Below are 13,621 nucleotides of genomic sequence, written 5' to 3' on the forward strand. Positions count from 1 at the left end.
TAATATCCCTATAATGAGTGAGAGACAGTGCTATGCTTTGCAAATTCAAATATTTTTTTTGCATGAGGTTAACTATTATTACTGGTATCCAATTAAAATGCTGAATCCCTTTACAACGTATAACAGTTGTTCACTCCTGGCATGGAAATCAAAATTTTACATTTCTTGTTCAGATACATTTACATTATTTTTACTAAATGTACTATTTCCCTTATGGTAAATTCTTGTCTAAAAAGACTAGGGTCATGGTACCTTTGTTGCAGGTTTTGAAGACGTTGTACTGGTTGACTGCATAATTGATAAGGGAACCAGTGTTGTCCGCTGTGGTAACATTGCAATTACCGGACGTGGAAATGGATTCCTCATTCCTTTCTGGGACATTATTTTTTTCTTAGTTACTGGTGGATCAACAACAACATTTTCTTCTATTTCTGGTAAATGGAATGAAAATGGACCGTAGTTCATTCTTAGCTGTTCTTAGTGTAAAGTACGCAATTATGCAGCTTATTATAGTTTACAAGTGAAGTTCTCACTAACTTAACCCCTTATAATTTTCCTCTTACTCATTTACTGTACACACACATATTATATACCGTTTTTCTCGCCATTAAATGGACTATCTAAAGATACCATTATTTTCATCATATCTTATAATTTACTATAATTTTTTTTTATAAACTATTATGAAAAAATGGAAAAAAACACACTTTTTTTTTTTAACTTTGACCCCCAAAATCTGTTACACATCTACAACCACCAAAAAACACCCATGCTAAATAGTTTCTAAATTTTGTCCTGAGTTTAGAAATACCCAATGTTTACATGTTCTTTGCAAGTTATAGGGCAATAAATACAAGTAGCACTTTGCTTTTTCCAAACCATTTTTTTCCCCAAAATTTAAATAAGTTACATTGTAACACTGATATCTGTCAGGAATCCCTGAATAACCCTTCACATGTAAATATATATTTTTAGTAGACAACCCAAAGTATTGATCTAGGCCCATTTTGGTATATTTCATGCCACCATTTCACCGCCAAATGCGATCAAATAAAAAAAAAAAATAGTTCATTTTTTTACTATTTTTTTTTTTTACAAACTTTAGGTTTCTCACTGAAAGTATTTACAAACAACTTGTGCAATTATGGCACAAATGGTTGTAAATGCTTCTCTGGGATCCCCTTTGTTCAGAAATAGCAGACATTTATGGCTTTAGCATTACTTTTTGGTAAGTAGAAGGCTGCTAAATGCCGCTGCACACCACACTTGTATTATGCCCAGCAGTGAAGGGGTTGATTAGGTAGCTTGTAGGGAGGTTGCAGGGTTAATTAGGTAGCTTGTAGGGAGAAACCCAAAGTTTGTTAAATAGTTCATTTTTTCCAATATGATCGCATTTGGTTAGAAAATGGTGGCAGGAAATAAACCAAAATGGGCCTAGATCAATACCTTGGGTTAAATATATATATATATATATATATATATATATATATATATATATATATATATATATATATATATATATATATATATATATATATATATATATAATTTTGATAGGTAAATCTAAAAACAAGGCTTTATTTTTGTTCAAATGGAGTGATGGCAAGCTTTTCTTTGAAACTCCCGGTATTGAAGGGGTTAAGCATGATATCTAGTTAGTTAGACAAAAAAAAGTGCGCAGAGCAGACAGATGTAATATATTTTTTTTAAATAAGCTGCCAATCTAGTTTTTATGATTTTAAACTTTGAAGTCGTTACCTCCTTGAGACGAAATTCTGATTTTTCTTTTAACATTTCTGTTTCCCACAACAGACAGCTCTATTTCTTCTGAAGGCATTTCTGCAATTTTTTGCATAAATATTTTTTCCAATTCTTGAGCCATTAGAACAACATCATCTCCTGGCTGAAATAGGTGGTAAAGAGATTAATAAAACTGAAGAACTACAAATAACAAAGGACCATTGTAAAAATGATTGATTTGTTACACACATCATTAGCAAAATTCATGCAAAAATAAAAAAGGATATATATATATATATATATATATATATATATATATACACACACACACACACACACACGTACATACACACACTATAAATCGCATTTGTAACCCGTCCGTCGCCAGTTGCGCACTCATCCTCAAAGGAATGTTGGCTGCGCGCGCAGCCAAAAGAATCCACCTGGATGCAGCAAAGCCCCAAAGAAATCCAGCAGAGAAGGTCTTCTTTCAGACGGATCCATCATCTTCTATCTTCATCCGGAGTGAAGGCGGTGCAAAGCGGAGCTGTGTTCCCGATACCTGGATCCTTAACGGCAGCGGTCCTTGGCGGTGTGGAGGCTCCTCTTCATGCGATCGTCCATAGCACACTAAAGATTGAATGCAAGGTACCCCATATGTATTGGGGTACATTGCATTTCTATTGGCTGCAATTTTGAAATCAGCCAATACGATAAGAGCTAATAAAATCTTATTGGCTGATTTGAACAGTCATCAGGATTTCAGTAGCTCTAATCCTATTGGCTGATTTCAAAATTTCAGCCAATAGTAATGCAAGGTACCCCGTATTGATTGTGGTACCTTGCATTCAATATTCAGTGTACGATGGACATCAGATGAAGAGGAGCCTCCATGCCGCCGCTGAGGATCCAGGCATCGGGGACACAGCTCCGCCTCTCCGTGCCGCCTTCACTCCGGATGAAGATAGAAGATGATGGATCCGTCTAGAAGAAGACCTTCTCCGCCGGACTTCAGGAACAGTGAGTACCTATTTGGGACTTAGGTTTAGGCTTTTTTATTTTAATTTTTGGGGTGTTTTTTTTTTAGATTAGGGTTTTTTGGGCTTGAAAAAGAGCTGGATTGCCCTTTTAAGTGCAATGTCAATACAAATGCCCCTTTAGGGGCAATAGGAACTTTAGTTTTTTTTAGTGTTAGGGTTTTTTTATTTTGGGAGGGTTTGGTGGGTGGGGGGGACTTAGTATTTTTTAGAGGTAAAAGAGCTGTTTAATAGCCCTTTTAAGGGCTATTGGTAGTTTAGTATTATATTAGGGGGTGTTTTTATTTTGGAAGGGATTTTATATTTGTATTGGGGTAGTAGTTTAGGTTTAATTTTTTTTATTTTGTATAGCTTTGTTTATTTTTTTTATGTAATTTTACTTTTTGTAACTTTAGCTTGGGGGTTTGTATTTTTTAAACATAGACTGTCCTCTGGGCAGTCTTATTGCCTAATACATACATACACACATTATATATATATTTATTTATATGTATATACACACACACACAACTCCCCTGACCCCATAGAATTTAATACTAAAATACAATATGTTTGACTTAAGAGTTTCACACACACACACCTCTCAACCATGAAAAAATATCCCTAACATTGGAACATTAGATCACCAGTCTCCCCTGCACAGGTACAGATAATGATCTCTTTTTATAATGATTATTTCAGCATTAATTATCCACCTACCTTATTATAAATATAACAGTTTGTGAACATTGTGTTAAAATCTTGAATGCAATCCAAAGCCTTTGGGTAATAATTGTATTCCAGCCTCTTTCTTATTGTACTCAGGTCCATTGGGGTCTTTATTATTTTATAATAATCCTGCATTCAAACAACCAATAAGAATGAAGAGCAAGAACAAACTTAGAATAAAAAAACAACAACAACAACACACAACCTCTTAAATTAACCAAAGACAAATCAACTAAATGCTCACAAAACTAGATCACATAGAATGGATTCACCTGTATAGTAATAAATTAGAAATGTGCAAAACAAATGAATGAATTGGAACGAATTTTGTCTGAAGTTTATTGCATCATTCAATGGGTAAACTAAATTAAAGGGACACTTAAAGTACCAGTCGAAATTAAACTGTCATGATTCAGATAGAGCATGTCATTTTAAACAACTTTCCAGTTTACTTCCATTAACAAAATGTACACAGTCATTGGGGCATATTTATCAAGCTCTGTATGAAGCTTGATGCCCCGTGTTTCTGACGAGCCTTCAGACTTGCCGGAAACACAAGTTATGAAGCAGCAGTTCTAAAGACCGCCACTCCATAACCTGTCCGCCTGCTCTGAGGTGGCGGACATACATCCCCTGCTAGCGCAAATCTGCAGGGGGCGGCATTGCACCAGCAGTTCACAAGAACTGCTGGTGCAATGATAAATGCAGAGAGCATATGCTGTCGGCATTTATCGATGTGCAGCAGACAGGATCTGCAATATCGGATCATGTCCGCTCGCACAATGATAATTCAGCCCCTTTGTATACCAGCTCCTACTGAGCATGTGCAAGAATTCACAGAATATACGTATATGTATTTGTGATTGGCTGATAGGTTTCACATGGTACTATATGCTTTTGTGATTGGCTGATGGCTGTCACATAGTACAAGGGGAGTGGATAAAGACATAACTTTGAAATGTGTCAGAAAAAAAAATCTATTACTCATTTGAAGTTCAGACTAAGTGCTATTGTATTGTCTTGTTATCATGCATGTATTAATTTTGCAAATCAACAAAAAAAAAAAGTTTTGCATGTCTAGTAATTATAAAGTATGTTTGTTAATATAAATTAACTTTAGGGTAGGTCTATTTTACATGGTAATTATATGAAAGAAAATAAAACAAAAAAACTAACATACAAGAGGTCTCAAAAGCTTGCAGATACAAATGAGCTGGGCATACAGCCACAGATAATAAAATCCTTTTTGGCTGGACAATTCTTTTGGAAAGTTGTGGAAACATTAAATTCATTTGGATGAAGCTGACATCTGTTAGCTGAAGCATTTTATGTCTGCATCTGTACACTCAGTTTTGAAAAAAAATAAAATAAAAATTATCTATCTATATATATCAGCCAGTGATGTGCACTCTCACTTCCAAACTTTATGCCAGGGTTCTAGTGGATATAATCACAAAATGAATAAACTTGCACTCGCTAGTCCTTTTCAAATTCTACACACATGCTATTATATAATATACCCCCACACATATGCAAACCCAGTTGTTTTCTTTCATGATTCGGATAGAGCAGGCAATTTTAAGCAACTTTCTAATTTACTCCTATTATCAAATTTTCTTCATTCTCTTGCTATCTCTATTTGAAAAAGAAGGCATCTAAGCTAAGGAGCCAGACAATTTTTGGTTCAGACCCTGGACAGCACTTGTTTATTGGTTGGGTATATTTAGCCACCAATCACCAAGCGCAACCCAGGTTGTTAACGAAAAATAGATTGGCTTCTAAACTTACATTCTTGCTTTTCAAATAAAGATAGCAAGAGAATGAAGAAAAATGATAATAGGAGTAAATTAGAAAGCTGCATGCTCTATCTGAATCATGAAAGAAAACATTTGGGTTTAGTGTCCCTTTAATGACTGCTATAACATGGTCAGTTAAAGTCAAATATAACTCACATATGTGCTAGGATGTTACCCTTTGAATAAAATATATAGGGCTAGATTGCTAATTTATCGCGCACCAGCAAACGGGCAAATTTGCCCATTTACGGGCGTTTGATAAATAACCAGACGTTACAAGTGGCTGGTTATTGTTACTGCAAGCTCGCAGTAGCTATTAGCGCTTATAAAATTAAATAAACCAGAGATCAGATTATTATCATTATTATTTTTTAATAAAATAACTGTACTAAGCAGTATTTGGGGGTAGAGTTGGCAAGATTGGGTTGTTATTTAGTGCAACACTTGTAACCTGGTCCACAGTTTTGAAAATGGAGTATGTACAGGATATACATATAAATGGCAATGTCATAAAGATTTAATAAAAACTAGTAATAGATTATGGACCCTAATATATATATATAAGACATTTTTTCAGTTTTCTGGGAGGGTGTTACACGTCTCTGGTGTAGATGATCAATGCAATATTCCCTCATCTTGAGCAACATTTCAGTTTATGTTGGTCATACAAATGTCATAATTACAAAGAAGCTTAAAACCGAGAACTAAATAGTTAAAAGATAATAAAAGTTTACCAGCCAGTAATACAGTAATTAGTAAAATCTACTAATCATTTGAAGTTCAGACTAAGTAAGTGCTATTGCATTGTCTTGTTATCTTGCATTTGTTGATTATGCAGATCTACTGTATTTTCTGGTCCTTTAAATGGATATAAAACCCAATTGATTTCATGATTCAGATATATCATGCAATTTTAAATAACCTTTCCCACTTTTGGCAATAGAAGTAAATTGGAAAGTTTTTTTTTATAACTGCATGTTGTATCTGAATCATGAAAGAAACATTGTGGGGTTTATGGCCTTTAAAAGCTACAGAAAACACAAATCAATTGCATACATTTAGCATAAGTTGATTTAATAATAATAATAATAATAATAATAATAATAATAATAATAATAATAATAATAATATGTGCAAACATTGGGAAAAAATGAAATATTAGCTAATTTATAGCAGAATATTTAAACTTTAGCCAGGTGGTCAGTAGAATAAACCAGGATCTGTGCCCATTAAGAGCCAGATTACAAGTTGACCACAAAATATTGCTTCAGCAAAAGCAATATTTGCGCTCAACTTAGTAATACCAGCTCAATAAAATGTGCACTGGTATTACAAGTGCAATGCGAAAGTGACCTCGCATTCGCATTGCACTCACATAGGCAAGAGAACTAGAGCAATGAAAGTTATAAGTCATGCAGCGATGGGTAACAAATATAAATAAATAAATAAATAAGAAAAGAGAGACGCACTTAGCTGAGACAGAACAAAAGCTAGAAATTATAACATCCATACCTGTTCATTTTCAGTGCCACTTAGGGTGCAAACTCATTTAGCACAGTATGCCTTTTCACAGAGAAAAGATATCCTGTAGCATATCAGCCTGACCCTGCCCTATGACAGTCCAGCGCTAAAAACATAAATTATGCTTACCTGATAATTTCATTTCCATCGTGGGGAGGAGAGTCCACTGCTTTATTCATCACTTGTGGGAAATAAGAACCTGGCCACCAGGAGGAGGCAAAGTCACCCCAGCCAAAGGCTTAAATACCTCCCCCCCCCACACTTCCCTCATCCCCCAGTCATTCTGCCAAGGGAACAAGGAACAGTAGGAGAAATATCAGGGTACAAAATGGTGCCAGAAGAACAAAAAATAAATTTGGGTCTGCACACCGGAAAATCCTGACGTCTTAGCATTCAGGTGAATAATCTGCATGTTAGCATCACAAATGAACGAATGCGCTACCCTTAAGGCTTTGATTCAATAAAAAATCTCGAGGGGGGTCTCCATCTCGACCATTGCAGCTAGTGCATTACATCAATAGGTAGCTGCACCAGCCACCGCAGCAACACCCGCCGACAGTTGGAAAACGAACCCAGTCAGTTGGAACATCTTCCGCAACATGGACTCTATCTTTTTATTTATTCTTTAAAAGAGGAGCTAGCTATCCTCAAGTGGAATGGCCGTTCTCTTAGCGAGCACGGAGATAGCACCATCCACCTTTGGGACGGTTCCCCACAGTTCAAGATGTGCATCCAGAATGGGGATGTTACAAACTGCTATTTGTGACTGGCCCTTTAAATGGAAGGTTGCCCTGCTTCCCTGGATTTTGGAGAAGCCTATTTGCCAGCCTCCTTCCTCATGACTATGGCCCCTGGAAGATTGTGCCCCTGAGAGTATATTGACTTTTGTTGGGTGTGTGTGGCCCTTTGGGAACCATCTGGGGACATATTGTGACTTTGGTGAACAATGCCCCCTTTAAGACTATGTCCCCAGACCTGTGAAATGACTTGTCCCTGGCTTTCTCCCACTTGGTTCAGTTTCATTGTGTGCCATTAAGAGTTAAATTTTGTTCAGCTTCAAGAAACCTATTCTAAATACAAGTCTGCTGGGATTAGCTCTAATTAGGTTTAGTGATCAACTTTCCCATTGTCTAATCAGACTAGTATTGATAAGGTGGACTGCATTGTTTTATTGTGTGTAATGTTATCTGCTGAAGTAAATGTTGTGGCCTGTCAAAGGGAGTGTCTCTCTATCTAATATCAAATGTGTGATGGGGGGTTTTATGCCTCCCCCTGAGAGTGTCCTGTTTGCATGTAACCTCAATAAAAAGGAGGCTGTGTGCTCCAGCACATCAGACCTATTTTTGACCCTCTAACTTGCAGCTTTGACTCATGTTTGTAGGGGACAGCTTATAATCACTACAGGGATTGCTATGCTCTTCATACTCCCTTAGCTACAGGGATTGCTACAGAAGGAGGAGGTTCACCTACTGGAGCCTGGTCATAGGTCCAGGGCGCAGAGCAGACGGCGAGATACCAGCCCAGCAGCGGTGGTTCATAGAGTCTGCGTTACTTATGGGGGCTACGCAGCAGTTATAGAGTCTACGGTGCTGCTGCTCCTTTGGTGAGCGCTAGGAGCATCCTTTTCTACGGTCCAACTTCCAGCCAGCCTGGAGGCAACCGTAACATTTGGCGGCAGCGGTGGGATTGGCGTCCTAGCGCAAGGAGCAGCACCACAACAGCACTGGTATCGTAGGAGAGTAATTGAGGGCAACGCTAGCCACTGCGCAGCGTCCCTACCTACAGCAGCATGGAGCTGACAAGATACTGGTCAGAACCATGTGAAGAGCACCTCAACCGGATCCGTCGCTATGAGGGCGCGGATTTCGTTCCAGAGGTAAAGAGGCGGCTAGTCCGATATGGTCCAGACCCTGCGCAGGAGGTAGTCAGTCGCATCATCCGGGAATTGGATACGGAGAACAAAGCGGCACGAGCCTTTGAGCGCCAACTGTGGAGTTTGAGGGTATGGACACCTGGTCTCTCTCCCCAGCTGCAGCATGTTCCACAGGGAGAGGAGAGCAGCGACCTCCCTCCCCAGCGGCAGTATACTGTGCAGAGGGAAGAGACAACCGGTCTCCTTCCCCAACCCCAACCAGAGATACCAGAGGCAGCAGGCCTCATAGACTGGTCCTGGGAGGACCCCCAGCAGGCAGGTGGAGATGGGACCGCAGTCTCTCTACCGGCCCTACAGGGATGCTGGGCAGGCGGCCCAGATCCCCAGTGACAGACCCAGCTACAGGGAGGGGAGAGCATCGACCTCCCTCCCCAGCCGGAGTGTGCCTTCCAGGGAGAGGAGACAACCGGTCTCTCTCCCCAGCCGCAGCATGTTCCACAGGAAGAGGAGAGCATCGACCTTCCTTCCCAACGGCCGCCGGAGTATCAGGAGGAGGAGGTAAGCCAATCTCCCCCTCCCCAGCTAACTCCTAACTTGGGCCCAGGGTTAACAGTGGAGATGTTAACCCCCACTGACCCCCACGTTCCCTTTGCCACCGGGCAGGACTATGCCCCAATTCCCCCAGCAGAAGAGCTGGCATCAGGACAGAGCGCTGCTGGCCTCTGCCCTACAGACCCCCTTGTTACAGGACTGGCCTGCAAACCCCTCACCCCAGCAGAAGCGCTCGCACCAGGGCAGAGTGCCGCTGGCCTCTGCCCCCCAAGTACCATCAGCTATTTGCCCAGCTGCGCCAGGAAGGCAGAGGATGCTACACTTTCATCCTATAACCTGGAACCTACAGGCCAGTGCTACTTGTTGTGGGGGGGCTGCTTTGCTGCTAGTGTTTATTTGTGGGTGGGTTGTGAGACTAACTTAGGCACTGACCGACAGAAGGTCAGGTGCCTTGTTAGTCTCCCTCCAAAAGGGGAGATATGTTACAAACTGCTATTTGTGACTGGCCCTTTAAATGGAAGGTTGCCCTGCTTCCCTGGATTTTGGAGAAGCCTATTTGCCAGCCTCCTTCCTCATGACTATGGCCCCTGGAAGATTGTGCCCCTGAGAGTATATTGACTTTTGTTGGGTGTGTGTGGCCCTTTGGGAACCGTCTGGGGACATATTGTGACTTTGGTGAACAATGCCCCCTTTAAGACTATGTCCCCAGACCTGTGAAATGAAGTGTCCCTGGCTTTCTCCCACTTGGTTCAGTTTCATTGTGTGCCATTAAGAGTTAAATTTTGTTCAGCTTCAAGAAACCTATTCTAAATACAAGTCTGCTGGGATTAGCTCTAATTAGGTTTAGTGATCAACTTTCCCATTGTCTAATCAGACTAGTATTGATAAGGTGGACTGCATTGTTTTATTGTGTGTAATGTTATCTGCTGAAGTAAATGTTGTGGCCTGTCAAAGGGAGTGTCTCTCTATCTAATATCAAATGTGTGATGGGGGATTTTATGCCTCCCCCTGAGAGTGTCCTGTTTGCATGTAACCTCAATAAAAAGGAGGCTGTGTGCTCCAGCACAACAGACCTATTTTTGACCCTCTAACTTGCAGCTTTGACTCATGTTTGTAGGGGACAGCTTATAATCACTACAGGGATTGCTATGCTCTTCATACTCCCTTAGCTACAGGGATTGCTACAGAAGGAGGAGGTTCACCTACTGGAGCCTGGTCATAGGTCCAGGGCGCAGAGCAGACGGCGAGATACCAGCCCAGCAGCGGTGGTTCATAGAGTCTGCGTTACTTATGGGGGCTACGCAGCAGTTATAGAGTCTACGGTGCTGCTGCTCCTTTGGTGAGCGCTAGGAGCATCCTTTTCTACGGTCCAACTTCCAGCCAGCCTGGAGGCAACCGTAACAGGGGAAAAGCTTCTTAAAAGAAGACGAAGGAGAAAAGGACGAACCTAGTTTCTCCCATTCATTTTGAATAATGTTCGCCATTTTTATAGGAAATGGGAAGGCCTGGGGAACCACCCTGTCCTCGTAAACCCTATCCAATTTAGGGATCGAAGGTTCCAGCGTAGCAAGCACTTCCTTCGGCAGGAGACGCAAATGCTCCATCTTAAATTTGAAATCCGGTTCCTCAGTGGACGGAGGCCTAGAAGTAGCGATTCCGACTCAGAAGTGACATCCTCTGATTAGTCACAATTGTCCTCTTCCGCGGATAATCTGTCCGAGATATCCAGCAGAGTCGAAGAAGCCTGAGACGGAAAGCTGTGCCATACCTTCCGCTTAGTAGGACGAGGCATCGTATTTATGGCCGCAGAGACTGCCGTCTGCAATTGATCGGCGAAATCTGGAGGCCAAAGGGCCCTTCCCGCGGGAGGGTTAGTAGTGCCCTGGGGAACTGCTTGTGTAATCGGAGATGCTTGTAGGGAATGCACCTCGCGGGACAGAGACCCTTCAGAGGTGGACGGCTCAGTTGTACTAAACTCTTTATTCTTTTTAGAAGCAGTAATATTGTCATAACATGTGGAACAGAGCTGTAAAGGTGGTTCCACCGGAACATCCTCACAGTATACACAGTTAGTAGGTTTAGATAACGAAGGAGTATCTTCCAACATTTCTCCATAGAAATGCGCCTTTATTACGGACCCGATAATTGATTAAATGGCACCTTTTTAACCCAATGGCCACAGCACTCACCACCTCCTATGACCCGGACTACAAGAAACAGCTTTCATCTCCTCTGAACACAGGTCGAGAAAGAGGAAGTTACTGAGGCCACACCCGGTCACATGGAGTGCCATGCAGGACTGCTCCTGCACTAAGCCTGTATGGTATATATATATATATCCTCCATGTGTATCTGCACTCACAATATCCTCATCAACCAGGGTGCCAAGTCAGTAGTATTCACAGTCAATACCAACAAAGGACTGCACTCGCTGGATTTTAGATAAAAAACTTTTTTATTGTGGCTGTTTCTGTTAAATGGAATACATAAATAACACATATATGAGACATAAAATAGTGATAATGGTAATAGTACTGTAGGAATATATATATATATATATATATATATATATATATATATATATATATATATATACACACACACTGTATATAAAATAGGACATGGGGAAGTAAGGGAGAAGCGCAGCTTCAGGCACAGCACAAAAAGCAACTTCTTCCAAGTCACAGACGCTCAAGGCAGCGTGTCGTGCAAGCACCACATGAAAACCGAGTAACGAGGTGCAAACCAGAGAACAGGGCTGAGCATGCCCACGTCAGAAAACAATTGTTGAAGGAGTGAGGCAGCACACCAAGGAATCCAATAAAAATTCTAAATTTTATTGCAGCCGAGTAAACACAAAATCACGAACATGAGGAAAAAGGGGCACGAAACGCGTAATAACACTCTCCCTTTTTCATCCTGTTCGTGATTTTATGTGTTTAACTCAGCTGCAATAAAATGTAGAATTTTTATCAGATTCCTTGGTGTGCTGCCTCACTTCTTCAGACTAAGGACATGGATTACTGGAACCATGTACTGTGTTCCGATGAGACGAAGATGAACTTATTTGGTTCAGTTGGTGTCAAGCATGTGGGGCGAGAACCAGATGAGGAGTACAAAGTTAAGTGTGTCTTGCCTACATTCAAGCATGGTGGTAGGAGTGTTATGGTCTGGACCTGTATGAGTGCTGCCGGCACTGGGGAGCTACAGTTCATTGAGGGAACCATGAATGGCAACATGTACTGTGACATACTGAAGCAGAGCATGATCCCCTCTCTTCGGACACTGGGCCGCAGTGCAGTATTCCAACATGATAGCGACCCCAAACACACCTCCAAGACAACCCCTGCCTTGCTAAAGAAGCTGAGGTTAAAGGTGATGGACTGGCCAAGCATGTCTCCAGACCTAAACCCTATTGAGCATCTGTGGGGCAGCCTCAAACAAAAGGTGGGCGGAGCGCAAGGTCTCTTACATCCACCAGATCCGTGATGTCGTCATGGAGGAATGGAAGAGGAATCCAGTGGCAACCTGTGAAGTTTTGGCGAACTCCATGCCCAAGAGGGTTAAGGCAGTGCTGGACAATAATGGTGGCCACACAAAATATTGACACTTTGGGCCCAATTTAGACATTTCCACTTAGGGGTGTACTCACTTTCGTTGCCAACGGCTTAGACATTAATGTCTGTGTGTTGAGTTATTTTGAGGGGACAGCAAATTTACACTGTTATACAGGCTGTACACTCCACTCACTACTTTACATTGTAGCAAAGTGTCATTTCTTCAGTGTTGCCACATGAAAAGATATAAAATATTTACAAAAATGTGAAGGGGTGCACTCACTTTTGTGAGATACTGTATATTTACTGTCAAGACACAGTCCCCATAGGCCTCAATGTAAAGGCACTTTTCAGTGCTGTTTTTTTCCCCCAAACACCCCACACCTGCTAACTTTAGCCCCCAAAAACTGCTTAGTGCAGTTATTTAAAAATAAAAAAAAAAGTGCTACTATTCTTATGTTTGGGGGACATTTATAAAATTAACTATCTGATTTCTGGTTAATTTTATGAGAGATAATTGCTACCGTGAGCTTGCAGTAGCAATAACCAGACACTTGTAATAGCTGGTTATTTATCGCACGCCCGTAAACAAGCAAATTTGCCAGCACGATAAATTATTGCTTCACTTGTAATCTAGCCCTAAATAGATCCTGGGGAAAAACATTGTTACGAACATTTTTGAAAGCAATGCTGCCATATTGTGCTCAAGACACGTGCATGCTCTTGAGCCTACCTCAGTATGCCTTCATGGGAAGAAACTAACCTTTACTCAATCTCTGAATCAAAGTTTAATTTTAACTTCCATGCCCCTTTAATAAAACATATATTGTAGTTGAG

At 40.9% G+C, this 13,621-nt stretch overlaps 1 protein-coding gene and 1 long non-coding RNA gene across 2 annotated transcripts in view; both read right to left on the bottom strand.

Moving 5' to 3' along the window:
* BRDT (bromodomain testis associated) overlaps nt 1-1,873 on the bottom strand; it is a 119,963-nt gene extending 118,090 nt beyond the window's left edge. Inside the window, exons 1-2 of the mRNA XM_053693704.1 lie at nt 1,759-1,873; nt 253-431 (exon numbers count right to left, since the gene is read on the bottom strand). Of these exons, the coding sequence (XP_053549679.1) occupies nt 253-431; nt 1,759-1,855 (276 nt within the window). The 5' untranslated portion in view covers nt 1,856-1,873. The remainder of the gene's footprint in view (nt 1-252; nt 432-1,758) is intronic.
* Nucleotides 1,874-3,552: 1,679 nt separating this feature from the next.
* The window catches only part of LOC128641134 (uncharacterized), a 34,334-nt gene continuing 24,265 nt past the window's right edge, over nt 3,553-13,621 (bottom strand). The window contains exon 3 of the long non-coding RNA XR_008399440.1: nt 3,553-3,614. This is a non-coding gene — a long non-coding RNA (uncharacterized LOC128641134). The remainder of the gene's footprint in view (nt 3,615-13,621) is intronic.

Source organism: Bombina bombina, chromosome 10, assembly GCF_027579735.1.
Source record: "Bombina bombina isolate aBomBom1 chromosome 10, aBomBom1.pri, whole genome shotgun sequence".
Classification (NCBI taxonomy): domain Eukaryota; kingdom Metazoa; phylum Chordata; class Amphibia; order Anura; family Bombinatoridae; genus Bombina; species Bombina bombina.